The sequence below is a fragment of the Callithrix jacchus genome, chromosome 1, assembly GCF_049354715.1.
Source record: "Callithrix jacchus isolate 240 chromosome 1, calJac240_pri, whole genome shotgun sequence".
Taxonomy (NCBI): Eukaryota; Metazoa; Chordata; class Mammalia; order Primates; family Cebidae; genus Callithrix; species Callithrix jacchus.
The window spans coordinates 179,748,113-179,776,084 of record NC_133502.1 but is presented as its reverse complement, the minus strand read 5'-3'; the positions used below and the strand labels follow the sequence as shown (position 1 = coordinate 179,776,084).

Below are 27,972 nucleotides of genomic sequence, written 5' to 3'. Positions count from 1 at the left end.
CATTGCTTATCCAAGCCTGCTTTTCAGCTGTGAAACAAGGATGATGTAATAAAACCTGTCTCTTGGGGGAGGTGGTGAGGAGTAAATAAACTTCAGCTGTCTCAGACCAAATGCACAGGACACGCTCATTTCATCTCTTACTATATTAGCTAGCTCACAATATGCTGAGCCCAGAACCATCCCAAAATACATCAGTCAAGACGTTGGTAAGTTTGTCCGGTTTATTTCCAGTCTGTAGAGATGATATCCCAATTCACACACACTCCCATGCACACACACACACATATTTCAACCACCTGAATTTGCCCGACAAACTCTCCTCTGAGTCATAGGGACAAAGCCATACCTGGCAGTCCTCACGTTACTGGTTACATTAAATTTGGTCTTTCAGAAAGAAGACAGCTGAAGTCGAAAGAAGCTGAGCCCTTGGCCAGAGGAGTCCCAGAGCCAACAGCCACAACCTGAAATAATGCAGACTGCCCCTACCCTCCTTCCAGGGACGACTCTTGAGACCCTCTCCTCCTAGGAGTTGAGTTCCAAGAAATGAAGTGACTCATGGGGTTTCCCAGAACACACCATTCAATGAGAAAACCCGCTTTTCTGCCATTTCCGGAAGCTGGGCCACACCCGCTTGCTCTCCTCCCTAAGGAGGCTTCCTGCAGTCTTGTAGAACTGCAGAACTTACTGAAATAAGCCTGATTGGTTCTGCCTTCCTCTCCAAGTGAAGAACAGGGACACTGAATATGATGGGTAGTCAAGGAAGGCTTTATCTTCCTCAAAGGTCCCTGCCTGTCCCAGAGAGGAGAGGCAGTGAGGAGGGGTGAGGACAGCCAGTTGCTAATCTAATGATCTCAGGAGAAAAAATACAAAAACAAAAAAACAGGGCAAGGGAGGGGGTAGGAGCAGGATTTTCCATTTACAGGGAGGAATGTTTTACTGGGGTTTAAACTTCAACTAGGCCTGTGTGCATCTGAAGCAGATCCTTGAGCTCAAAACCAGCCAGTCATGGCCAAATAACTTCATTCCTGAACTGGTTGAAACCAGTGGGTTAACCCAACCTGGCCATTTCCCCATGCCTTACCTGCTTCCCTCCCTCAGTCTGCTATCAGAGATGACTCAGTAGCCGCAGGGAACCCACATTGGCTCTGACCGCCAAGATCTCCCAGTCCTGTCCACTGAAGGTGTTGCAAAGGCTCTGCCAAGGCTCTCACTCAGTCTTGGGCCCAGCTAGGACCCCAGGATTGTAGGGAAGTCACCCCAGACTTCCCCTTTCTAATATTTATCTCATTGTCACTGTCTGGGTCTCACTTTCCTATTGGACTCCACGAATCAGTCCATTTCATGATTGGATTCTTATCTGCTGGCCAACAGCAAGTGCTTAATAAATATGTTCAGTGAATAAGTGTGTGTAAGTCCTGAGCAGGTAGGGTAAGAGACTTCAGAACACAGGTGGGGTTAAGCCAAGATGGGGCTGACTTTGACATCTTCCTGCATGAATTACAAGAGGCAGCTTCAGAGGCCTGGTCTTTCCCTGAAGCCTTGATGCTGACTTGGAGGCACTGGGGAGGGCGGATCCTGGCCCAGGAGCTTCAGAGCAAGTGAAACCCTCTCCCAGTGCTGACCTAGGAGGTTACCCCTTTCCAGCCCTTCCCTGTTCTCATCACAAACTAAGGCAGCCCAGACTGGAGATGAGGTGTAGGCAGGGTCCCTGAACATCTGGCCCCAGTCCAGGCACATCCCTCTGGAGATAAGCCTGACCTTGGCTAAGGCACTTAATCCCTGTGGGCCACGAGTCTCCTCACCTGGGAAGTGAGAGGACTGGCCCAGCTACCCTCCAGGGTGCATCAGGGCTCTGAAATCCTGTGAATCCATAAGAAAGAACACAGGTGACCCCAGTGCCATTCCCAAGCTCAAGGTTTTCCGAGATTTGGGGAGAGGTGAGTTAGACAGTGGATACTGCACGTGTCAGGACAACATGGGAGGGCGTAAAGCTTATAATATGAGGTCAATAAATATCTGCTCAATGAGTGAGTCAATGAATGAATGATGTGAGTAGGGCGGGAAGGCAAATGAAGGAAGTAGAGTCAGGTTTCAAGCACGTTGGGATCGGAAAAGCAACCTTGTATTTCTTAGTCTTGGCTTACCAGTGCTGCTGACTTTGCCGTAAGCATTTTACTCCTCATTCTCTCATCCTGGTCCCCTCAGTATCCTCCCTGAAAGGTGGAACTGCACTGAGCTGACCTGTCTCCCCAAGACCCCTGGCCTCACTTCTACCTCCAAAGCCCTTTGCTGCCCCAGTAAGCGATGGTAGGGCTGCACGCTGCCTCTCAGCTGCCTGCAAAAGTGTGGCCAGGGAGCAAGACCTGAGGATTCCTTCTGGTACCTTCTTGAAGGGCTCACGTTGCCAAGCTCCTTTCCTTCCCACCTTCTGTCACATCGTTGAGTACGAGAAGAGGTGTGGACTGAGGGATGAATCAGCTGGGGCAGCGGGGCACTGAGTGGCTGTGTCCTGGATGACCCCAGAGCACTGGAACCATGGCACTGTCCAAGGAAACGCTTAAGAGGCCCTGCAGCTTTGTCCCTACTCCAGGGTCTTCCCAAAGTGGCCTGGGGTCCTCGCCAGAGCCAGGCCAGTGAGCCTGAATTTGGCTCGGAGACTTTCTGGAAGGATGGAGAATGCCAGTTCCAAGCACGGGGAACACAGGCTGGAAGCCTCCCTGCCCTGGCCCTGCCCCCTCTTGTTTTTGGTTTGATATCAGTCCTTCTGCACAGGGAGTGGGGAAGGAGGGACGAATAGAGGGAGGGGACCCTAGGCTCAGGATTCACAGACCCAGAGCCCCTTTAAGGCAGATAATTTGTGCTTTACAAAGACATGGATGAAAACACAAACCAACCCTCAATGAACAAACAAATGAGAGAGAGATCACAATGTGTCAAGAAGGGCAGCAAGATCGGGAGGGAGGAGCAGGGCGGGAAGGCCAGGGGGTCCAGGCGGGGTCCTCAGGGCAGGCTAGCAATGTCTCTCTCTGGAGGAGGGCCAGCTGGCTTGGGGCTGCTCTCGTTGGCTTTTCCTTCAAACATCATGACTCTGGTTTGGAGTTGGAGAAAAGAAATGAAAAGCAAAGCAAGATTAAGATCCCTCATCCAGGGAAAGATCACCCAGCCTTGATGTCGGCAGGGTCCTGACAGAATGTCCTTAAATCTGTTCTCCGGTGGGATCCTTGCAGAAGCCCAAGACAGAAGCTCCGAGGAAGGGGCTGCTGGTCCCATTTTACAGAGGGGGAAATCGAGGTGCAAAGTGCTGATGTGACTCCTCAGAACCACACAGGCGGTCCAGGGCAGAGGCAGGATGCGACTCCAGGCTCTGACTTGTAGGCCATGCCCTTCCCTGAACCACACTGCCTGGAGGAGGCTGAGCCAGGCTGGGCCATGTCTCTGCACAAAGATCTTCAAAAACCTGCCCACTGCTCTAAGAGTGGAGTCTGGGGAGCAGACTGTAGGGGCTCAGAGTACAGCCTCCAGGGCAACAGTCTGGATTCAAATGCCAGCCCTACTACTTCCCAGCTGAGTGGCTCAAGCAAGACACTTGACCTCTCTGATCCTTGGTGTTTCTCTCTGGAAGTGGGGTGCTAGAAGATCTGGCCAGATTGGACCATGGGCTCATGGGCCAGGTACTTAGTCTCCTCGGGCCTCCCCAAGCTCCTTTGTAAAATGAGATAGGTATATTTTACATTGGTACTTTTTTTTTTGAGATGGAGTCTTGCTCTCTCACCCAGGCTGGAGTGCAGTGGCGCAATCTCAGTTCACTGCAACCTCCGTCTGCCGGGTTCAAGCGATTCTCCTGCCTCAGCCTCCCAAGTAGCTGGGATTACAGGTGCCCGCCACCACGTCCAGCTAATTTTTGTATTTTTAGTAGAGACTGGGTTTCACCATGTTGGCCAGGATGGTCTCAATCTCTTGACACTATGATCTGCCTGCCTCAACCTCCCAAAGTGCTGCGATTACAGGCGTGTGCCACTGCACCCAGCCAATGTTCATACTTTTAAAAAAGTGAATCTTATTTCATAAAAACCAAGTGAATGCTATTTTCTTCTCTTTTTTGTGAGATGGAGTTTTGCTGTTATCGTCCAGGCTGGAGTGCAATGGCACAATCTCAGCACACTGCAACCTCTGCTTCCTAGGTTCAAGAGATTCTCCTGCCTCAGCCTCCTGAGTAGATGAGATTACAGGTGTGAGCCACCACACCCAGTTAATTTTTGTATTTTTAGTACAGATGGCATTTCACCATGTTGACCAGGGTGGTCTCAAACTCCTGACCTCTGATGCACCTGCCTCGGCCTCCCAAAGTGCTGGGATTACACATGTGAGCCACTGTGCCTGGTGGAGTGTTATTTTTAGCTGTGACAAATGACAATGAGACTGTCTAGGGCATTGCTTTAACGCTCTTTGGTGGGGCAGCACCCACAATGTGCTACTATGTATTAAGTGTTTGCCATCAGCCAGACACTAGGCTGGAATCTTTGTGTCATCTCACTAGCCTTCAGGACATCACAGAAGACATGATTATCACCCCATTTTACAGATAAAGAAACAGAGACTCGCAGATCTAAGGTAACTTGCCCAGGGTCATTTTGGTAGCAAGTAATAGCATCAAGATGCAAACCTTACCTCCCTTTGGGGCCAATTTTGCCTCTAGTTTATGCTTACAACAGCCCTGTGGGGGTAGTGGAGTTGCTTTACAAATGGGGAAACTACCAGGTGAGGTGGCTCACGCCTGTAATCCCAGCACTTTGGGAGGCCATGGTGGGGCTGATCAGTTGAGGTCACGAGTTTGAGACCAGCCTGGCCAACATGGTGAAACCCCATTTCTACTAAAAATACAAAAAATAGTTGGGCGTGGTGATGCACACTTGTAATCCCAGCTAATGGGGAGGCTGAGGCAGGAGGATAATTGCTTGAGCCCGGAGGCAGAGGTTGTAGTGAGCTGAGATTGCACCACTGCATTCTAGCCAGGGTGACAGATCAAGATCTCAAAAAAAAAAAAAAAAAGGGGGAAACTCTGACTCAGAAAGATTCGACAGAGGCTCAGAACGTTTCCACAGTAGATTTATCACTATTATCACCATCACCACCACCATCATCATTGTCATCACAGTTGCCACTTACTGAGTACTGATTCTGCCCGACTCTGCTACAGTCGAATTTCCTCTGCAAGGTACATATTATCATGACCATTTGGGCCAGGCACAGTGGCTCACGTCTGTAATTCCAGCAGTTTGGCAGGCCAAGGGGGCCAGATCTCCTGAGGTCCCCAACATGGCAAAACCCTGTCTCTACTAAAAATACAGAAATTAGTTGGGCATGGTGGTACGTGCCTGTAATCTCAGCTACTTGGGAGGCTGAGGCAGGAGAATTGCTTAAATCTGGGAGGTGGAAGTTGTAGTGAACCAAGATTGCACCACTGCACTCCAGGTTCAAGTGATTCTCCTGCCTCAGCCTCCTGAGTTCTATAACCTTTGAACCCAGGAGGCAGAGGTTACACTGAGCCAAGATCACCCCACTGCCCTCCAGCCTAGGTGACAGAGCGAGTCTCCATCTCAAAAAAAAAAAAAAAACATTTGACAGATAAAGAAATAAGGTTCAGGAAAAGTAAGTACCATGTCCAGCAGGTCACACAAGTTACCTACTATCTGGGGAATGGCTGGGGTGCCCAGAGCCGTGAGCCTCTCTGCATAGAATGATTTTGCCTTCAGGGGCCCCGGGGAGGGAGGAGGTACTCACAGCTTGAGGACAGCGGACCGTTTCCCCAGCATCATGTTCACAAAGTCTCGGTAGGAGATGGTGTCACTGACCCCCCCTGTCACCTCCGAGATCATCTTCTTCATCTCCAGGTGGGTCTTGGGGACACCAAGCTTCTCCATCATCCTTTTTAAAGACATCAGGTCTGTCGGAGGAAAAGCAGGTCTGCTAAGTGAAGACTGGCCACTGGGGTTTAGGGGGGAAGCTGGGAAAGCTCCACTCAGGCACCCCACCCTCAGAAGCTTGGTGTCTGCACTCCTCTAGGGAGGAGGAGCCCATCACACCCTCCCTGCTCTCTTCGGAGGCAGTATAGACTAGTGGTTTGTGACCTGGGCTGGGCTTGCACTGGAATCGAGCTCTGCTATTCCTGGCTCTGGGGTCTGGAACACACTACTTAACCTCTCAGAACCCCTGCTCCCATCAATGGTAGAACAGGTGGAGGGGATCATTCAGAGATCGCCATGTGGGAGGCACCGGCCCAAAGCACATTCTTCACACCATGACTGTGGGCTCTGCTATTTCCTGCATTTAGAGTGGGCCAGGCGCCTACTCTCCTGTGCCCAGGGAGTTATGCCCAGTGTGGCCAAGTCAGGGAGTCAGGCACTGAAAGGCACTGTACTGGGTGCCAAGGGGCAGATGGCTTGTCCCCACGTGCCACTCCAGTCCTGCTGTCCTAGGGCTCTGCTTTGGCTGGAAGGGAGAGGACACCAAAAATATCCCACAGAGCAGGAAAACCAACAAAAGGACAAAATTCAAGAAAAACAAGGGAGGCCCCAGAATGTCACTACAGCCCGAGGTGGCCCTGCCTCTGACCACCCAGCTCCTACTAGGAGCTGAGGCAATTTCCTTCAGATTGTTCTTCAGTGAACAATGGGTCAGAAAAGGATGGTGGGAGGGGGTAGAGTGGAGGCCGAGGGCCGTGGTGCCGCCCGTGCTCCTCCTGGCAGGGCGGGTGGGACTGGGGCCAGGCCCAAAGGTGCCAGGATGTCCAGGCATTCAGAGAGAGCTGGGCAGCCTTCTCCAGGAAAGGGGGAAAGGGCTGCACATGTACTGCCAGGATCTGAAGTTGGCAGGACCTTTCTCGGGCTGTTGGGCAAGATGCTTCAAAAGCCTTTGACCCATGGTGTCCACTTCCTGAGATTTCCTCTACAGAAATAACCAGGGCGTGAACAACACTCGTGTACAAAGAGGTTCTTTACAGGATTATCAATAACAGTTAAAACTGGAAGGCATCCAAATGGTCCATACAAAGGCATCGGCTAAACAAATTAGAATCCACTCCTACAATGCAGTCATTAACTATATTTCAAAAGAAAAATCAGCCAGTGCAGTGGCTCACGCCTGTAAATCCCAGCGCTTTGGGAGGCCGAGGTGGGCAGATCACTTGAGGCCAGGAGTTGGAGACCAGCCTGGCCAACATGGTGAAAACCCATCTCTACTAAAAATACAAAAATTAGCCAGGCGTGGTGGCACGTGCCTGTAATCCCAGCTACTTGGGAGGCTGAAGCAGGAGAACTGCTTGATTTGGGAGGCGGAGGTTGCAGTGAGCTGAGATTGCATCACTGCACTCCAGCCTGGGCAACAGAATGAGACTCTGCCTCAAAAAAAAGAAAAAATCAATAATAACTCAAAATACTCACCATTGTTTTATTTTATTTATTTTTTTCTGGCCAGGCTGACCAATAGAAAGTTATTTTTTTCAAGGAGGCTCAAAAATGGTATAAAACAGCCTTTGTGGTTAGAATGAACCAAAAAACCGAAGGATAGAAGCTGAAATGTCCGTAGCAGTTACCTCCGGGGGGTGGGGTTTCCGGTGATGCATTTTTGTCTTTGTGCTTTGCTGTGTTGCCCCAATTTTTTTAATGATGAAAATATGTTTATTTGACAAGCCAAAAAATTTTCTTTCTAAAGAAAAAAATGATCAAATATTCAAAAGGGAGAAGAAAAGAGAGAGGACAGAGGAGGAGGAGAAGGAAAGTGCTGGTGGGAGCATCACTCTGAGGTGCAGAGTGAAATGAAAAAGGGGAAAAGGGCTCAGAAACCAAAGGCAGGGCCCTGGTTCACGACCAGTGTCCCATGCAAGTCATTTCATTTTTTTTTTTTTTTTTTTTTTGAGACAGAGTCTCACTCTGTCACCCGGGCTGGAGTGTAGTGGTGTGATCTCAGCTCACTGCAACCTCCGCCTCCCAGAGTCAAGCAATTCTCCTGCCTCAGCCTTCCCAGTAGCTGGGATTATAGGCGCCTGCCACCACACCTAGCTAATTTTTATATTTTTTGTAGAGATGGGGTTTCACCATGTTGGCCAGGCTGGTCTTGAACTCCTGATCTCAGGTGATCCACCTGCCTTGGCCTCCCAAAGTGCTGGGATTACAGACGTGAGCCACTGCACCCAGCCCATTTCACCTTTCTGAGTCTTGCTTTCCTCATCTGTAAAATGGGGCTAATTAAACCAGCCTTAACCATATCTTTGCTGGTAAGGTCCAGGTATGGTCTCCTACCAGAATGGAAGTGCCAGTACCTGCACAGCAGGATGTAATAAGGAGAGAATCAACATATGTAAAAGCACCTTGTCAACTGCCAAAACGCATACGATGGAAGGACAGACTTCAGGGCAATGGAAATGCCAGCCAGGAGCCCAGGGCCTGTCCACCCTGAGTGTCCCCAGCCCTGGGCAGGTGTGGCACCCTCTGTCCCAAATCCCTGTAGCACCTGGGGTGGGAGGCTGAGGTGTGGGTGGGGAGGGAAGCCGTAGGGGAGGAAAGCATTTGGAGGAGTCCGAGGGCAGTGATGCCAGGGCAGAAGGCAAGGGGCTGACTCACCTGCAGCATATTCACCAGACTTCTGGATTGCCCCATGCTCCTCACTCACACAAAGGGTCCCTCAAGCCCTCTACCCACCTAATGCCCTCCTCCCTCAACACAGTCAAGGCCTCACTCACCAATCTCGCCTTCATTGTTCAGGTCAAACTCCATGTACTTCTCTGGAAATCACAAAGCAAAAACTGGCATTAGCTTAGAAGCAGCATCTCCCTGCCGGGACTAGTGGGCAACTGACCGCCTCGGGAGTCCGAACCGCCTCCCACACCCTACCAAGGGTCTTGACCTGAGTGCCCCGTCAGCTGAGCCATGGTCTCTGGGGAAAGCTCATCCTGCCTGGACCACTCTCCTAGAGGTGCTACAAGGGAAAGATGGCTGGGATCACTCTGAACCTCTTACCAGGAGGGCAGCTGCCTCCTGCTGGGTCCCCGGCAGTGTGGACCAGCTGCATCTGAGTTAGTAGCAAAGTGACTAGATCCAATTCCCTGCTGGGGGATTCTGGCTGGTGGGTGTGGAAGGACAGGGTGGGAGCAGGCATGCGAGCGCTTTCAGCATCCCAGGCGGTTCTGATGGGCAACCAGGTGCAGAAAGCACTGACTCAGGGGACCTGTGATTCCGAAACCAGGAGAAAGGCCTGCCCTAGCCCACAAAGTGCACATACAGTTTCCTGGGGTGCATAGACCATCACTCAAACCTCACATACAGACTGAGTTAAACTTCCCTGATCAGGAAAACTTCCGGCATTGAGGGAGGACGCTCGGGGACACTCAGAGCAGTGGGCTCCGCACGTTCCGACAGGGGCTATGTGTCACACAGACCATGGGGCCTCCGCAGGTCACCCCTGCCCTGGCAGAGCAGGGCCCTCACCATCTATCCTGCCCCACAGCAGTTAGCAGAGACAGCCGAGGCCCTCCTGCAGCCTGCGCTGCCCCCGCCCACTCCCTGCCTGCTCCAGTTCACTGCCCCTCTGCCTGGAATGTTCTCCCAAGTATTCTCACAGCCCTTCCTCATGGCCTCGGGGCTCCCCATCCTTTCTTTTTCTTTTTTTTCTTTGAGACAGAGTCTTGCTCTATCTCACTGTCACTCACAGATCTCACTCACAGCTCACCTAGGGCAGAGTTGGGACTTGAACCCATGTTAGTCTGGCTCCAAAGCCCATGCTCTTAACCATTATGCTTTTTTTTTTTTTTTTTTTTTGAGATGGAGTCTCACTCTGTCACCAAGGGTGGAGTGCAGTGGCTTGATCTCAGCTCACTGCAACCTCTGCCTCCCAGGTTCAAGCAATCCTGTCTCAGCCTCCTGAGTAGCTGGGATTACAGAAGTCTGCCACCACACACAGCTTTTTGTTTTTGTTTATTTGTTTGTTTTTTGAGATGGAGTCTTGCTCTTGTTGTGTGATCTGATCTCGGCTCACTGCAACCTCTGCCTCCCAGGTTCAAGCGAGTCTCCTGCCTCAGCCTCCTGAGTAGCTGGAATTACAGGCATGCACCACTGCACCCAGCCTACCCGTAGGCCTTTTCTAAACTGTACCCCCTCCCCACCGCTGAGCACCCCTGTCCTCCCTCCCTCATTTCTCACCAAAGTTTCTACCACAATCTGCCCACCTTGTATTTCTCTGCTCTCTGTTTAGGTTCCCACCACCTCTCACGCGCCCCCCCACCCCACCCCCGGTAGAACACAGGCTGCCCGGGACAGGGGCTCTCTTGTAGGTTCACCATGGTGCCCTTGGCCTGGAATGGGCCTGGTGCCATGCAGGTGTGCATTTGGAGAGCAAATGAGTGAATGATTTGGAGCCCTCTCCAGGCTCTGCCTTTCTAACATAACTTCCTGTCTGTCCCAACATCCCACTGAAGACAAGCAGAAAGGATGCCAGAGCCCTGAGACGCCTCCCTCCTCCCAGAGCCACCGGTGAGGGTGGCCTCGCTGCTATGCAGAGAGAAGGGAATGGGCTGGCCTCTCTCTTTTTCTTTTTTGAGATGTAGTTTCACTCTTGTTGCCCAGACTGGAGTGCAATGGCGCAATCTCAGCTCACTGCAACCTCCACCTTCTGGGGTCAAGCAATTCTCCTGTCTCAGCCTCCAGAATAGCTGGGATTACAGGCACGCGCCACCACGCCAGGCTAATTTTATAATTTTAGAGACAAGGTTTCTCCATGTTGGTCAGGCTGGTCTCGAACTCCTGATCCACTTGCCGCGGCCTCCCAATGGACTGCTCTTTTTTGCACAGCTCTCCTACATGTGGCTGGGATGGGATGGGGTCAGGACTGTCTTTTACTATTTCCCTTCTCTCTTCTTAATGTAAAAAGCATCTTAGCATAATGGTTAAGAGCAGGGGCTTGGGAGCCAGACTAACATGAGTTCAAGTCTCAACTCTGCCCTAAGTGAGCTTATGTGTCCCCATGCCAATGACCCTTCCCTCTAAGCCTGAGTTTCTCCATCTGTACATTAACAAGCGATGGGGGTGATGTGCAGAGCTCACCACGTTGCATGAGAAGTGCTTCACACAGGCCAACTTCCAACAAAAGCCAGCTGTTATTAATATCATCAGCCATAGATGCACAGCCTAAGGACAACTGTAAGCGATTTGAGGAGCGCTTGCCAAGTTCTTTGCCCCGGGGCCACAAGGATACTCACAGTGCAAACACTTTGGAGGGGAATGCAACCTCCAGGATACTTTCCACAAGAGCCCAGGGCCCCTGTGCCTGAGTGCCTCCCCTGGCAGGGAAGGTGGGTCTGCGCCACCCCCATGTGCCCGGTTCCTCTCCTTTCGAGGTGCTGGCTGGGAACCAAGCGCCAGGGCCCCAAACAGAGAGACCTTTATGCAGCCCCTCTCCCCGAGCTGGCTCCCAGGCCCTGTTTTCTTTTCATCCCGTGCTGCCGGGTTTCAATGGGCAGAAACTCTGCCCCCCTGCCCACTGCGGCGACACAAACGTCCATTCTCCGCAGGGGCTCCTGAGACACTCTGCTGGGGAGGGGGAGAGGCAAGGCCTGCTCACAAAGAGCTGATTGTGTGCGGGGCCCGGGAGTGATGGGGCCTGGGCAGCGGGCGGACAGGCGCCAGCCTGAGCCCTGCGGGCAGTGAGGGGAGAGAGAGGGGCAGGGCCTGGCCAGCACTGCAGGCGAGGGGTGACGGGGCTCACCGGGGCAGGGAGGCAGGTGGAGGGGCCTGTTCCCACCTCTCAGGGGGTCCCTATCTCCAAGCCTGCCAGTAAGAAGGGCATTCTGGATGAAACAGGGCCACAGCCTAGCCCTGTGAGACTAGGGGGTCCTGTGTGCAAGGGTGAGGGGCCAGCCCACCTCTCCAGGAATAAATGCAGGGCAGGCAGCCCCAGCTTACCTTTGAAGGCTGTGAGCTTTTCTGGAAGGTTCTCTTCATCACTGTACTTCTGGTCACAGAGAAACTCCTACGGAGGTGAGAGGACAGTGCTGAGCAAGGGGTTGGGGACAGAAGTCACCCACACGTGGGCCCCAGTTCCAGGTGCCTTTCCTCCTGTCGGGTAGCCAGGTGCCACCAGGCCCATTTGTCTCATGTTCACTTCCTGTTGCCCTTGGAGGCAGAGGTGCACTGTCCGCACCGTGGGTAGGAAGCTTATCCAGCGGCTTGGGGAAGCCCCAGAGGGTTTGTTCTGGGTGAATAAGCCCTCCAGCCAGCAGCCACATTTCCAGTGCTGGGACCCATGCCCCTCCTCCAAGGACACGCCAGCTTCAGATCCATGAAGTCGTGAGCTCCAAAGACATGCCAGCTTCAGATCCGTGAAGTTGTGAGCTCCAAAGCCCCTGGTTCCATCATTAGCTTGTTAGGAATGTGATCCTGAGCTCATTCATTCCTCCCTGCACTTCGGTTGCCTTATCTACCAAATGAGAATCATTTGCTTTTTGAGTTTGCATAGAAATGCAGTGAGGTCAGGCGCAGTGGTTCATGCCTGTAACCCCAGCGTTTTGGGAGGCTGAGGTGGGTGGATCACCTGAGGTCAGGAGTTCGAGACTGGCTTGGCTAACATGGTGAAACCTCATCTCTACAAAAATACAAAAATTAGCTGGTCTTGGTGGTGGTGGTGGGGGTGCGCCTGTAATCCCAGCTACTCCGGAGGCTGAGGCAGGAGAATAGCTTAAACCCAGGAGGTGGAGGTTGCAGTGAGCTGAGATTGTGCCACTATACTCCAGCCTGGGTGACAGAAGGACACTACATCTCAAAAAAAAAAAAAAAAAGAAAGAAAGAAAAAGAAAAAAAAAAACCAGTGAGAGTGTGGATTTGTTGTCTCTGCTCTAGCTGGAAAATGACTATACACTTACCCTCTCACCTGTTTTCTTACCTATAAAATGGGGGTTTTACTCCCTGGCCTGCCTTTTCTTCAGATGCTTGGAGAGACTCAAATGAGTCCTTTCAGAACCAGATGGACAGGGTAGGGAGGACTGGACATGAACAGCGGCCTCCAGGGTGAAGCCCTTACCTACATAATCTCTTCACATCTCCTAGGAGTCCCAAGAGGGAGCCATTATTATTATTTTGAAACAGGGTCTTGTTCTGTCACCCAGGCGAGAGTACAGTGATGCCATCTCAGCTGACTGCAGCCTCTACCTCCCCAGCAAGTGATCCTTCCACCTCAACCTCCTGAGTAGCTGGGACTACAGATGCACGCCAGCACGCCTGGCTTATTTATTTATTTATTTATTTTGTAGAGACAAAGTTTTACTATGTGGCCCAGGCTGGTCTCAAACTCCCAGATTCAGGTGATCTGCTCACCTCCCAAAGTGCTGGGATTACAGATGTGAGCCACTGCACCTGGCCGGTAGCTACTATTATTATACCTACTATGCAGGTGATGAAGCTGAGGCTCATAAGTCTCAGCTTGGCTCCATCTCATTTAGAGCCTGCATCCTTAGCCCCTACATTTAAAGGTGGGCAGCTGCAGGTGTTCATCTGGCCTGGCCTCTGACCTTAAAGCCAAAAGCAACAGGTGAGAGAGCACCTGCCAGGCACAGTGCCAGGTACCTTATGTACCTTGTGGCTAACCATCCAGTGGCCCTGAAACCTGTATTCAGATGAGGAAGCAGAGGGCACGTTCCCCTCCTACCACCTGAACTCTGCAAATAACCCCCCTTCATGGAGTCTCTCGCTCTTGTGGCCCAGGCTGGAGTGCAGAGGCATGATCTCAGCTCACTGCAACCTCTGCCTCCCAGGTTCAAAGGTTGTGCCTCAGCCTCCTGAGTAGCTGGGATTACAGGTGTGCACCACCATGCCTGGCTAATTTTTGTATTTTTATCTTTTTTTTTTTTTTAGACAGTTTTGCTCTTGTCCCTGCTGAAGTGCAGTGGTGTGATCTCCGCTCACTGCAACTTCCACCTCCCAGTTTCAAGCAATTCTCTTGCCTCAGCCTCCCAAGTAGCTAAGATTACAGGTGCCCACCACCATGCCTGGCTAATTTTTGTATTTTTAGTAGAGATGGGGTTTCACTATATTGGGCAGGCTGGTCTCGAACTCCTGACCTCAGGTGACCTGCCTGCCTCCCAAAGTGCTGGGATTACAGGCGTAAGCCACCACACCCTGTCTAATTTTTGTATTTTTTTTATAGAGATGGGGTTTCACCATGTTGGCCAGGCTGGTCTCAAACTCCTGGCCTCATGTGATCTGCCCGCCTCGACCTCCCAAAGTGCTGAGATTACAGGTGTGAGCCACCGCACCTGGCCAGTGGACCTTCCATTCTTTATCGCTGAGCTGACAGGACCTGGACATTGCTCCTCCATTCATTCAGTCTTTCAACATTTCTGGGGGACATAGTGCACACCGCACTGTGTTAGGCCTCGAGGGAGCAGGGGAGACCATGGTGAATATGGTAAGGTCCTTATCCTGAAATTATAGAAAGCTGGTGTTTAAAATGATGTGCAGTGTCACCCACGTTGATCACACCTGCTACATGATGACCAACCCTGTTCTTACATATCTCTTAGGACAGAGAACTCACTACCTTCCTAGTCTATTGTTGTAAACCCCTAAGAGGCTTCAAATAGAATAGAGGATGACAAAAACTAAGTGACCATAAAGCAGTCTGGGTTTGGATCTGTCTCCCTTCTTACTAATTGTGAAATAAGCCCAATAGTACCCACTCCTTGGGCACTGGGCTCATGGGTCAGCTCTCAATGAGCAACAGATAAGATTATGAGTATGAGGCTCATAATACGGTCTCTTCTGTGGCTCAAATTTCTCCATGTTAACTCAGCAACCCTTGACCATAGGAGAAACCTATCTGGCAACGGGGCTTCCCTCACTGGATTGGGAGAGGGCCTGGCTGTCCTCTAGCTTTTGGTAAAACATTGGCTGTGGCAGACACTGTGCTATCTCACTAAATCCTCACAGCCACTATTATTCCTGTTTCATAAGTTAAAACATGAGAACTAGAGAGGTTAAATACCACATCTAAAGTTCATAGACAGGCCGGGCGCGGTGGCTCATGCCAGTAATCCCAGCACTTTGGGGGGCCAAAGTGGGCGGATCACTTGAGGCCAGGAGTTTAAGACCAGCCTGGCCAGCATGGTGAAACTCCGTCTCTACTAAAAACAAAAATTAGCCAAGTGTGGTGGTGCTCACACAGCTATCTGGGAGGCTGAGGCAGGAGAATAACTTGAACCTGGGCAGTGGAGGTTGCAGCGAGCCAAGATTGCGCCACTGCACTCCAGCCTGGGCCACAGACTCCATCTCAAAAAAAAAAAAAAAAAGAATGTTCACAGACAGCTGAGGAAGGTTGATTTCAAACCTGGGTCTATCTGACTCCAGGACCTGTGGCCTCCTGCACCTGGGCAGAGGGCAGTCCCAGGGCCTATGGGGTCTCACTGACTTGGCCACAGCCTCACTCCAGGCCTCATTGCCATGCACCAGGCACGGCCCTGCCTCCACTTAGCTGATGCGGGATCCTTTCTTGGCAGCCTGGGAGGCCACCCTCCTCTTAGCTGGCTCTGTCAAGGACTTCCTTTCCTCTTGGCTCCCTCTCACAGCTCTTCGGCACTGCTCCCTGACCCCATCCTCTGCCCAAAAGGAGGACAACTAACATTTGTCTGTGCCTGAGCAAACCAGGCACCTCCCAGGGTCCCAGATCCCAGATCTGCCCAGTGGAGGGACATATTAGATCAGTGATTCCCAGATTTGGGGGGTCATGCAGACAAGAAACATTTTTAAAGGGGGGTGGTAGGGGCACACTAATATTGGAGTGCCAAGTTTTTATTTTGCCAAGTAAAGATTTTTTAAACAATGACCATTGACTGTTGCCATGAGTTCAGAAAAGAATGTTTCATAAAAGTAGGAAGTTCATAATGTCTGAATGTTTAAATGGAATCCATTTAGCCTAGGTCCAATTCACCACACTGACCCTACATTCCCTTCACTTTACCAAGAACTAGAGAAACTTCCTGGGAAGGCACAAGACCACCAACATCTGGGAACCTCTGGGAAGAGATGTGGAGGGCCTGTCCCAGCTCCTGGGCTCTGGTTGACCAGAAATCCTGCCTTAGTCTGGACCCACCATCCATAGAGATCTAGTTTTACTTGGGCCACTCTGTAGGTGGATGGGTTCAAGTGGAAGGACATGGTCCCTGGCCTTGGAGACAAATCGTACACAGACAGACACAGACCAAGCCAGCAGGGATTAACAGCAAGGCCAAGAGCACAGCACACACTGCAGAAGCGGTCGGTAAGAATGCCCTGGGCCGCACCCTGCGCTCGCTGTGCCCCCTCCCTGGAGTCCACAGATCTGTGTGCTTCTCTCCCTCACCTCCTTCAAGCCTTTGCTCAATGTCACCTTCTTCTTTCTTTCTTTTTTTTTTTTTTTGAGACGGAGTCTCTCTGTCGCCAGGCTGGAGTGCAGTGATGCAATCTTGGCTTACTACAACTTCTGCCTCTGGGTTCAAGTGATTCTCCTGTCTCAGCCTCCCAAGTAGCTGGGACGGCAGGTGCCCGACAACATGCCCAGCTAATTTTTTAGTAGAGATGTGGTTTCCCGTATTGGGTAGGCTGGTCTCAAATTCCTGACCTCGGGTGATCCGCCTGCCTCGGCCTCCCAAAGTGAGCCATCACACCCAGCCTCAATGTCACCTTCTCATTGCAGCCAACCCTATCTATTCTTTGTTGGCATGATCACGGTTCACTGCAGCCTCAACCTGCCTGGGCTCAAATGATCCTCCCACCCCAGCCCTCCAGAGTACCTGGGACTACAGGAGTGTGGCACCACAGCCGGCTAATTTTTGTATTTTTTGTAGAGATGGGGTCTCCCTCTGTTGCCCAGGCTGGTCATAAACTCCTGGTCTCAAGCGATCTGCCTGCCTTGACCTCCCAAAGTGCTGGGATTATAAGAGTGAGCCACCGTGCCCAGCTCTGTCCCCCCTGTTTTATACTGTTCCCTGCCCACTGTAGCCGCCCCAACTTCCAATCCGCCTTATCCAGCTCCATGGGATGGGTCACTTCCAAACATGATTTGCACGCCACTGCTTACTGAGGTTACTACACACTCACTGCCTCCCCTGCTAGAATGTAGGTTCCACATAGCAGATGCTCAATAAACATGTGCAGGATGAGTGAAGGAGTTAAGACTCAGGTTAACTAACTTGTCCAAAACAGCAGAGCCACCAAGTGGCTGTGTGGGGATTGAACTCCACTGTCACTGGGGCTCCCTTCCTGCACAGTACTGGGGAGGACGTGGGTGTCAGGGGGCAGCTGGGAGGAGGCAGGGCCCCAGCCACAGGTTTAGTGTCGAAGTGCCCAGCAGATGGTAGAAGACACTCAATAAACATCTGTTGAGGAGTCCAAGGAAGGAGGATCACTTGAGGACAGAAGTTTGAGGTCAGCCTTGGCAACATAGGGAGACTCCATCTCTACAAAAAATAAAAAAATTAGGCCAGGCGAGGTGGCTCATGCCTGTAATCCCAGCACTTTGGGAGGCTAAGATGGGTGGATCAAAAGGTTAGGAGTTTGAGACCATCCTGACCAACATGGTGAAACCCCATCTCTACAAAAAATAAAAAAATTAGGCCAGGCATGGTGGCGAGTGCCTGTAATCCCAGCTACTTGGGAAGCTGAGGTGGGAGAATTGCTTGATTCTGGGAGGCAGAGGTTGCAGTGAGCCGAGATTGTGCCTCTGCACTTCAGCCTGGTTAACAGACTGAGACCCTGTCTCAAAACATAAATGAATAAATAAAAATTAGTGAACAGGTGCAGTGGCTCAAACCTGTAATCAATCCCAGCACTTTGGGAGGCCGAGGCGGGTAGATCATGAGGTCAAGAGATCGAGACCATCCTGGTCAACATGGTGAAACCCCGTCTCTACTAAATATACAAAAAATTAGCTGAGCACGGTGGTGCGTGCCTGTAGTCCCAGCTACTCAGGAGGCTGAGACAGGAGAATTGCCTGAACCCAGGAGGCAGAGGTTGCGGTGAGCCGAAATTGCGCCATTGCACTCCAGCCTGGGTAACAAGAGCGAAACTCAGTCTCAAAAAAAAAAAAAGAAAAAAAAATTAGCTGTGCATGCCTGTGGTCCCAGCTACTTGGGAGGCTGAGGCTGGAGGACCACTTGAGCCCAGGAGGTCAAGGCTGCAATAAGCTTTGACAATTGCACCACTGCACTCCAGCCAGACCCTGTCTTAAAAAAAAAAAAAAAGAAAATCGAAAAACATCTGTTGAATGAATGGAGAGGCCTGCCATTCGGTCCAGAGTTACTTTCTCCATACTCACCCCTGCAACGATCATGCAGCTTTGCAAAAGTGTGTGACTGTATGACAGAGACTGGAGGGGCTCAGGGTTTGGACTCTCAGTTTTCCTTAGAGCCAAAAATGATAAATGCAGCCAGGTGTGGTGGCTCACGCCTGTAATCCTAGCACTTTGGGAGGCTGAGATGTGTGGATCACTTGAGATCAGGAGTTCAAGACCAGGCTGGCCAACATGGTGAAATCCTGTCTCTACTAAAAATACAAAAATTAGCCGGGCACAGTGGCATGTGCCTGTAATTCCAGCTACTCGGGAGGCTGAGGCAGGAGAATTACTTGAACCTGGGGGGCAGAGGTTGAGGTGAGCCGAGATCACGTCATTGCACTCCAGCCTGGGCAACAAGAGAAAAACTCTGTCTCAAAAAAACAAAAAACAAAATGCATTCTGGAGCCAGAATGCCTGAGTTTGAATCCACTTTGTGGCTGTGTGAAATTTTTTTTGAGACAGGGTCTCGCTCTGTTGCCCAGGCTGGAGTGCAGTGGTGCAATCACAGCTCACTACAACCTTGACCTCCTGGGCTCAAGCAGTCCACCCCTGTCAGCCTCCCAAAGTGCTGGGATTACAGGCATGAGCCACTGCACCCAGCCAGCAAATACTAAATAAATGTTAGCGACTTGGTATTTTTTTCTAACACTTATACCCATACGATTAGCTTAGAACCCCCATAGACCCTCACAGACTATTTAACAGATTGGGAAGGAGGCTCCCTCCCCGTGGCGTAGGCCACTTATGATTTCTCTCTCCCCTTTCTAGGTATCCCCATTTGACAGACAGGACAACTGAGGCCCAGAGAGGTTGCTCAGCTTTCTCAAGATTGCAAAGTTTTAGCAATTCAGGGTCTATGCCTGCCCCAATCAAGAAGGTAGCCTGGCTACAGGTTTCTGGCAAAGAAAGTCAATACTGGGAGTTACCTTTCCTCTTCGGCAGCTGCAGAGGTTATTCCGGAGGCCAGGGAACCACTCTATAGCCCTCCGGGGAGATGGGGGGATAGGCGGTTTATTCTATCCCCATTCTCCACACACAATCTAACCCACTGTCCCCAAAGGCAAAGTTTCTCAGCTGCAGAAAGTGCTGGGGTGGGAGAGCGGCTGTGAGAGGTGCAGGGAGCCTCCAGGCTCTGAAAGTAGCTACTGACATGCAGAGGGGCAGGTCTGGAGGCCACAGTGGCCTGATCAGTCCTAGCAAAGGGTCAGGAAATGCAAGCGGGCAGGAGCTGCGGGTGACAAACAGGCAGCTGAGCCCACTTCTCAGTCCCCGGGGACCAGAGCGTCCAAGGGTGGGGCCTGGGAGGTGGCAGAGCTGTTAAAATATCCACCCAACCACAGAACCAGAAGGGACTCCTCACAGCGTTTAGCTTGTCCTCCTTGTTCAATGGCTGGGGAGACTGAGGTGCCGGAAGGGACGGGCATTGCCTGAAGTCACAATGGTTGAAAGCATCACATCAGCTCTCTGAGCACAGGGTGTGCAGGACACAGGGACGGCTTCCCAGGGTTGCAATTCCAGCTCCAGCACTTACTAGCTCTGTAGCTCTGGACAGGGCGTCAGTCTCCTCTTCTATAAAGTGGGCTCATCTATAAAGTGGGATCATAGGCCAGGCATGATGGCTCAAGCCTGTAATCCCAGCACTTTGGAAGGCCCAGGCGGGCGGATCATGAGGTCAGGAGATCGACACCATCCTGGCCAACATGGTGAAACCCCGTCTCTACTAAAAATAAATTAGCCAGTCATGGTGGCGCATGCCTGTAGTCCCAGCTACTCAGGAGGCTGAGGCAGGAGAATCGCTTGAACATGGGAGGTGGAGGTTGCAGTGAGCCAAGATGGCACCTCTGCGCTCCAGCCTGGGTGATACAGCGAGACTCTGTCTCAATAAATAAATAAATAAATAAAAATGGGATCATAATGATATGTAGAACCTCCTCACTGAGTTGCTGTAAGAATTTTCTTTTTTTAAGTCAGGTTTTGCTCCGTTCCCAAGCCTACAGCGCAGCAGCACGCTCTGCAGGGTTCACTGCTGCCTCGACCTCACAGACTCAAGCTATCCTCCCGCCTTAGCGCCTGGCCTGCGGTAAGGATGAGATGAGTGAATTCCACAGAAAGAGACTGGCTCCCAGGACACTTGCTAAGTGTTCAAAATTATCATTAAGTCTTGGGATCATCCAAACTCAAGCCACATCGAGAGGCAGGTGTGCACGGGGGAAAGGTGATGCCCTGAAGTCCTCCCGGTGAGCTTTGGCCCACTGGCCATCCCTCCAAGGGCAAGTTTTGCTTTGTCCTCAGCCCCTGGCTGACCTGGCAGTGATGGGCCATCCAACCTGTCGGAGTGCTCCCATCTCAGTCCCCGACAGCACCTGTTCACTGCCGCCTTTCCTGGTCACCTACAGCCTCCGATGTTTGCCAGAGTCCCCTGAGCCCATCCCTGTCCCCAGCGAAGTCCCCAAGTGCTATGCCCAGCAGGGGCTGTTTCCAAACCCATCAGAAGCTGGCAGCCCCTGCTGTGCTGCCTGCCCACTCCTCGCTGACTTAACACTCTTTCCAGGCTGGTACCTCTAGCACCTTCTGGCGAACCCTTGCTCCTGGCCCTCCAGGCTTGTCTTTCTGTATCAGCTGCAGCACAATTCTGGGGTGGGCGGATATCACCATCTTGGAGGCCATCCAAGAGGCTGGTGGCTCAGGCCTTGGACAACAACTCCAAGGGCAGGAAGCACCATGCCAGGGCGTGGGGCCTCTGACGCAGTTCACAGGCTCTTAAAGGGCCAGGGCCAGGACATAGTGGTGCTGACACCTGGTGAGTAGCAGGAGCCTGTAACGTGCACCCACAAGGACAGCAGGCTCACATTCCCCACAGCAGCCTGGGGCCTCATTCAGATGCCGCATCCTCGCCAACAGATGGGGCAGCTAAAGAAAAACACCCAACCAGCTACTCAATAAAGCACACCCTGCAGAAATTCCATCTCCAGCTTCCTGTGACATAGCCACACCAAGGTCATAACTGCTTGGACCTGCAGGGGACACTGAATCCTCAGAGGCTCATGTGGCCACTTATCACTCTCCCCTTTATAATATATTAAGGAAGAGCAAGAGAGACGGGTGCCCAGCAATGCCAGCTGGGCACATTTACCTGGGCAGGGACAGAGTGGCACTGCCGGGTATACAGGAAAAAAGACACGCCTGCATAGTTGCCTGGGTCAGGTCTCAGAGGTCCCCCATTACTGGGGGAGGGGCAGGGGATATATACAACTCCTGGCAAAGATACCCAGCCTGCCCTCCCAGTGCACTGTCTTCCCAGTGCAAATGACAGATGGCTTCTGAAAAAACCATCACGGGCCAGGCGCACTGGCTCATGCCTGCATCCCAGCACTTTGGGAGGCCAAGGTGGGTGGATCACTTGAGGTCAGCAGTTCAAGACCAGCTTGGCCAAGCTGGTGAAACCCCATCTCTACTAAAAATACAAAAATTAGCCGGACATGGTGGTGGCTGCCTGTCATGGCAGCTACTCAGGAGGCTGAGGCTGGAGAATCACTTGAACCCAGGTAGCAGAGGTTGCAGTGAGCCGAGATCATGCAACCGCACTCCAGCCTGGGCGACAGAGTGACACTCTATCTCGAAACAAAAAAACAAAAACAAAAACAAAAAATTAGGTACTTCAGTGTGACAGGGAATGCCGAGTGCCCTTCATTCGACCCAGGAAGGCTGGACTGTTGGGATGGCAGCCAGGGATCCTTATCTGCATAAGCGAGAGAGGCCTGTGTCACAGCTAGCCTGCAGCCACTTGGTGGACAGGGCCAGGGTGACTGAGTCTGAATCCCAGCTCTGCCACTTCCTGGCTGGGTGACCCTACAGTTGACTTCATCCTGCTGAGCCTCTGTTTCCTGATCTACAAAATGGGAGTCATGGTTGGGCATAGTGATGCATGCCTGTAATCCCAGCACTCTGGGAAGCCGATGTGGGCAGATTGCTTAAGCTCAGGAGTCTGAGACCAGCTTGGGCAACACGATGAAATTTGTCTCCACAAAAAAAAAAAAAAAATTAGCTTGGCATGGTGATGCACACCTGTAGTCCCAGCTACTCAGGAGGCTGAGGTGCAAAGACCACCTAAGGCCAGGAGGTCAAGACTGCAGTGAGCTGAGATCATATCACTGCACTTCAGCCTGGACAACCCAGTGAGACCCTGTCTCAAAAAAATAAAAAAATAAATAAAAAATAGGAGTCATGATAACCCTTGTCCCATGGGGCTGTCTGCAGATTCTCACTGTGCATCTATCTACTGGGGTGCCCTGTTTCGGGGTCAGCGAGATGATGATGTTCATCCATGGGCACGGAGCACAGCCACAGCTGGTCATGGTGTTAATGATCTCACCTGCTGGCCAGCTCATGTGGCAGCCCTTGCTGTCCCCTGGGCTCCTTCTGCTAAGCCCCAGGGCACAGGCACCCCGAGGGGCAGCACCCCCCCTCCAGCCCCGCTGGCTTCTCTCTGTCCCTGTGGGAAGCTGGAGAAAATCTCTCCCACTGCCATATAAGGCCATGCCTGGCTGGCCTGGGGTCACTTACCATGCCATCGGGGCATGGGGAATGCCAGCTATGTGGGGGGAGTAGGAGGTACTGGCCAGTTCTGCCCACTCCAGTGGTGCTGCTATATACACACGTGCGTGCACACACAAACACACAGTGCATGGAGCTGGGGCAGGCATCCAGCAGGAGGCCCAGCCAAGCTGAGCGATTGAGAAAACAGGCCAGGTTCAAATCCAGGCTGTTTAAACCCAGCAATTTACCCAGCTTCTTTGAGTCTCCTTTTCTCAAAAATTGGAACAATACCTACCTCCCTGGGTTAGAGCGTTCACAAGATAATGCCCACAGGCGCCTGGCACAGGATGGGCAACACCAATCGTTCAAAAAACAGCAAAAACTAAAGTGAAACCAAAAAGGGGAGCATTTTCATACGGCTCCCCAACCTCCCTTCCTCTACCAGGATCTCTAGGCCCATTCGAGTCTTCTACTTTTACTCTTGAATCCCTTATAATAACAATAGCTATGGGGTCGGGCACGGTGGCTCAAGCCTGTAATCCCAGCACTTTGGGAGGCCAAGGCGGGTGGATCACGAGGTCAAGAGATCGAGACCATCCTGGTCAACAAGGTGAAACCCCGTCTCTACTAAAAATACAAAAATTAGCTGGGCATGGTGGTCCACGCCTGTAGTCCCAGCTACTCGGGGAGCTGAGGCAGGAGAATTGCTTGAACCCAGAAGACGGAGGTTGTGGTGAGCTGAGATTGTGCCATTGCACTCCAGTCTGAGTAACAACGGCGACTGTCTCAAAAAAAAAAAATAAATAAATAATAACACTAGCTACGGCTGGGTGTGGGGGCGCATGCCTGTAGTCACAGCTACTCGGGAGGATGAGATGGGAGATCAGCTTGAGCTGGGGAGGTGGAGCTGGGGAGCTTCAATGAGCCTAGATCGAGCCACTGCACCCCAGCCTGGGCAACAGAGTAAGACCCTGTCTCTCTGTTTTCTTTTTTTTGAGACAGAGTCTCGCTCTGTCACCCAGGCTAGAGTGCAGTGGTGCGATCTCGGCTCACTGCAACCTCCGCCCCCATCGAACCCGGGTTCAAGTGATACTTCTGCCTCAGCCTCCTGAGTAGCTGGGATTACAGGCATGCACCACTATGCCCAGCTAATTTATATATATATATATATATTTTTTTTTTTTTCTTTTTTTTTTCTTGTGTCAGTTTGCTGAGAATTTTTATATTTTTACTAGAGATGGGGTTTCACCATCTTGGCCAGGCTGGTCTTGAAATCTTGACCTCATGATCTACCCACCTCAGCCTCCCAAAGTGCTGGGATTACAGGCGTGAACCACTGCGACTGGCCGACCCTGTCTCTCTTAACGACAACAACAAAAAGCTAAAGCTGGGCCAGGTCCAGGCTCAAACCTGTAATCCTAGCACTTTAGGAGGCTAAGGTGGACACATCACCTGAGTTCAGGAGTTCAAGACCAACCTGGCCAACATGGTGAAACCCGTTTCTACTAAAAATACAAAAAATTAGCCGGGTGTGGTGGTACATGCCTGTAGTCCCACCTACTTGGGAGGCTGAGGCAGGAGAATCACTTGAATCCAGGAGGCAGAGGTTGCAGTGAGCCAAGATGGTGCCATTGCACTCCAGCCTGGGCGACAGCGTCAGACTCTGTCTCAAAAAAAAAGGTAAGGCTGAGCTACCCTGCTCCTCTGGAAGCTGCCCACACTGAGGGAGGAGAAAGGCCCCAAAGGGAACTAGGTGTTGGCCCAGAGAAGCCCCTGGATCTGCAGGCCAAGCTGGGCTGTGCCCCAGGCAGCAGGCATGGCAGTGCCCAAGCTGCCTGGCACAGAAGCAGGGACTCTTTGGCAGTGAGTTGAGAAGCCCAATCCTGGGCTTAGCCCAGGCGCCCAGAATCCACACTCCAGCGGGACGGTGAAGCTGCACCCCAGAGGAAGGCAGTCCGGGCTGCCAGCACAGTTCTGCCTAAAATCCACCCACCTCAAGGTCTCTCCACTGCAGCCATGGCTGTGGGTGAACCAGATTCAGACTCCCACACAGAGCGACTCCCCCACCATCTGCAAAGAGCTTCCATCCACTTCCATTGGCTAATTGCTGCAGGGACTCCAGAGGGAGCAGAGATCCCTGCTCCCATTTCAGGCTGGGGAAGACGAGGCTCTGCTGGGCTGAGCAACCAGCATGAGTCACGGCAGCATCTTCTACTCCCTGTACCTTGAGGCCACCAATAAAGAAACTGTCCACCAACAAAGAAAGATAACTATGAGGACCACAGCCAGCTCTCCTGGGTGCTTTACATAGATTGCCTTACTGAAAAATCACAACCACCATTATATTTTTGGAGAAGGAGGCTCAGAGAGGTGAAGTGGCTTGCCTAAGATCACCGATCAGTGCTTGCTGGCACCTCATGGCTGAACTGGTGGGGCCACCCTGCTCCACTGTGGTGGAGAAGCACTCGAGCTTCCCGTGTGATCTTGGCGCCGCCTTCCCGCAGGGCCCCGGATCCTCGGCCTCAGCAGCCCTGTAGCAGCTGGGCTCATGTGCTGGGTCTCAGAACAGCATCTTAGCAGGGGAAGGACGCTGGGCTGCAAGCTCTGTCACTGGCTTCTGTGTGGCCTTGGGTCAGCTGCTTGCCCTCTCTGGGCACTATCCTGACATGGTTAGATCACAGCCCCTTCCTGCTCACTTCCCCTAGTCCCAGTGCTGCCCAGATAAGCCCCCGATAGCTGTAGTCCCTTCCCTTTCTAAGCCAAGCCAGTCCACTTCCCAAAGCAACCCTGGAGCTGCCCCCACCCTCCATCCGCCTCCCCAAGGGCGAGGTTGGCACGGAAAGTCCCCTGCACTCTCAGCTCTTTTGGCTTGTCCAACTATGGTCACCTCACCCCCATCTCCAGCTGTCTCTGACTGTGGGTGGATCCAGCTGGCTCAGAACCTGCCTGGACGAGTGACCCAGGGGGGTATATGAGGTCAGGGTCCCAGCCTTCTGTCCAGAAAGCTAGAGCAGCCAAGCCCCAGGCTGGGTTGGCACACAGTGAACTGGGAAGGAACCCAGCAGGGACCTTAGACCCCTGAGCACCCCAGCCAGATGTCCAGGGAAGCTTCCAGCTGACTTCAAGGTGCCCCCAGAAGGAAGGGTGAGGGTGGCGGTGAGGAAGCCAGAGCTTACCTGGAGCGAGGAACCCTGAGGTCCCCAGAGCCCTGTAGCTGGGGACTGAATGGGAGTCCTGTAGCCAGAGGACGGAAAAAAGACAGGGTGCCTACATACAAGCAGTCCAAGGAAACCAAGGGGGAATCAAGGCCGCATACTGCTGGCAAGAAGCAATATCACGGCCGGGCCCCAGGGTCTGGACTCGCCTCCCACAACCTTCAAGGGCTCTGCTGACCTCACCAGTGGCCCACTTCCAGACTCTCCGCTGGGCTTAGACCATTGGTGTCCAGGGGCCCAGGGGAGCCCGCAGGAGGAATGCCAAGCCTTGTTTCAGCAGGTATGACTCTGCATCCGGTTAAGAAGAAAACTGGGAGATGTCCACCTCAGGAAATAATGCTAGTTCTCTGAGCGCGTCTCGAATGCTGGGTGCTGGACCACGCAGGCCACATGCCTTCCCTCTCTGAGCCCACACAATTCCCTGCTTGGAGGTGAGAGGCCCTTTGCTGAGGACCACAGAGCTGGCACACGACGGAGGCCAGATCTGAGCTCTGGTCTAGCAGAACTTTAAAGCCACTGGCTGTGCTGCCCTTGAGCATTGGCCAACCCAGACAGGTCCTGACATCATTCCTTATCTTCTAGAATCTAAGCAAATTTATGGAGCTTTCACTAGGTGCCTGGCAAAGGCAGGCAGGATTTCTTCCGAGAAATCCACCAGGACCGGCAAGAAAAGTATGAAGTCCATTAGACGGGATGGGAGCAACCTCTCCTGAAAGCTGGAGTGAAGAGGAGTGATATGTTTGAAGTGGCAGGGAAGCAGGAGACCACGGGGACCTGCCAGGTTCTCTAGGACCATCAGAGTCTTCTATTTGTACTCTTGAATGCCTTATAATAACAAAGGCTAAGGCCAGCCTTGGCGGCACGTGCCTGTAGTCCCAGCTACTCAGGAGGATGAGGCGGGAGCATCGCTTGAACCCCAGAGGTGGAGGCTGCAATGAGCCGAGATTGGGCCACTGCACTCCAGCCTGGGCGACAGACCAGCTAATGACCCCGAGCCTGTGTTCTGAGCTGGAGCGATCACTGGCCTGGGGCTCTTCCCGCGCCAAATCCTAGGGCTGCTCCCAAGCGGGCTTGTGGGGAGCCCGGAGCCGGCTGGCATCCGAGCTCCTGACCTGGCCCCACCTCCCCAGTCCTCAGTTGCAAGTTTAACAACTTGCAACCCGAGACTCCGGGACCGGAGGCGGGAGGCGGAGGCGGACCTACCTGGAGTCGGAGGCGACGATGGGGGCGGAGGGAGGCACCTGGGGGAAGCCCGGGGGAAAGAGAGGAAGAGGGCATATCTGGAGGCAGGCGCGGCCTCGCGGACGAAGGTGGCACCCGCGCAGCGCGCGGCTCGGGACTCGCGCGCTGCCCGGGGCGCGGCGCTTACCCGGTTGATCTCCGCCAGCCTCCTCTCCTGCTGGGCTTTGAGCAAGCCGAACGCCTTCCCTCCTGGAGGAGACAAAGAGGCGGCCCGGGAAGCGGGGTCCTCTCTGGGCCACGCGCCCCCGTCCCCGCCCGGTTCCCGCGCGCGGTGGACCCCGTGGTCCGCCAGGCGCGCACAGGTGGCGGCTCCGGGACGGCGGCACCTACCTTGGAACCTGTTGCTGAGCGCGACCGACATGGCAAGCGCAGGGCTCCCGCCCGCTCCAGTCTTCGCGGACTCGGCGAGGGACGGGGAGGAGGCACGGGCACCTGGTCCGAGCTCCGGCTGGCTGCGTGTGGCCGCGGGACCGAGGGGCGGAGGGACGGCGCGGGCGGCCGACACACCCCTTCCTCCGCTGCCGGCCCCTCCCTCCCTCCGGCCCCGTCCCTTCCCTCCCCTCCCGCCTCCCTGTCCGCCGGCATCAAAGCCGCTATTATGCGGGACCCGGAGCCCGCCGGCCGCCCCTCT

General features: G+C 52.8%; 1 protein-coding gene across 3 annotated transcripts; it reads right to left on the bottom strand.

The window, feature by feature from the left end:
• Window positions 1-207: 207 nt before the first annotated feature.
• AIF1L (allograft inflammatory factor 1 like) lies at window positions 208-27,972 on the bottom strand. 3 transcript variants are annotated; one of them, XM_035260633.3, is made up of 6 exons: window positions 27,672-27,801; window positions 27,469-27,530; window positions 11,952-12,018; window positions 8,738-8,779; window positions 5,782-5,944; window positions 208-3,088 (listed from the first exon to the last, which is right to left on the bottom strand). In XM_035260633.3, exons 1-6 carry the CDS (start codon window positions 27,700-27,702, stop codon window positions 3,001-3,003), a joined length of 453 nt encoding a protein of 150 aa, XP_035116524.1. In that variant the 5' UTR covers window positions 27,703-27,801; the 3' UTR covers window positions 208-3,000. The 3 variants fall into 3 exon arrangements, with proteins under 3 accessions (XP_035116524.1, XP_078185966.1, XP_009002556.1); XM_078329840.1 differs by lacking the exon at window positions 27,469-27,530 and having other exon boundaries at window positions 27,672-27,972; XM_009004308.6 differs by lacking the exons at window positions 27,469-27,530; window positions 27,672-27,801 and adding an exon at window positions 14,297-14,460.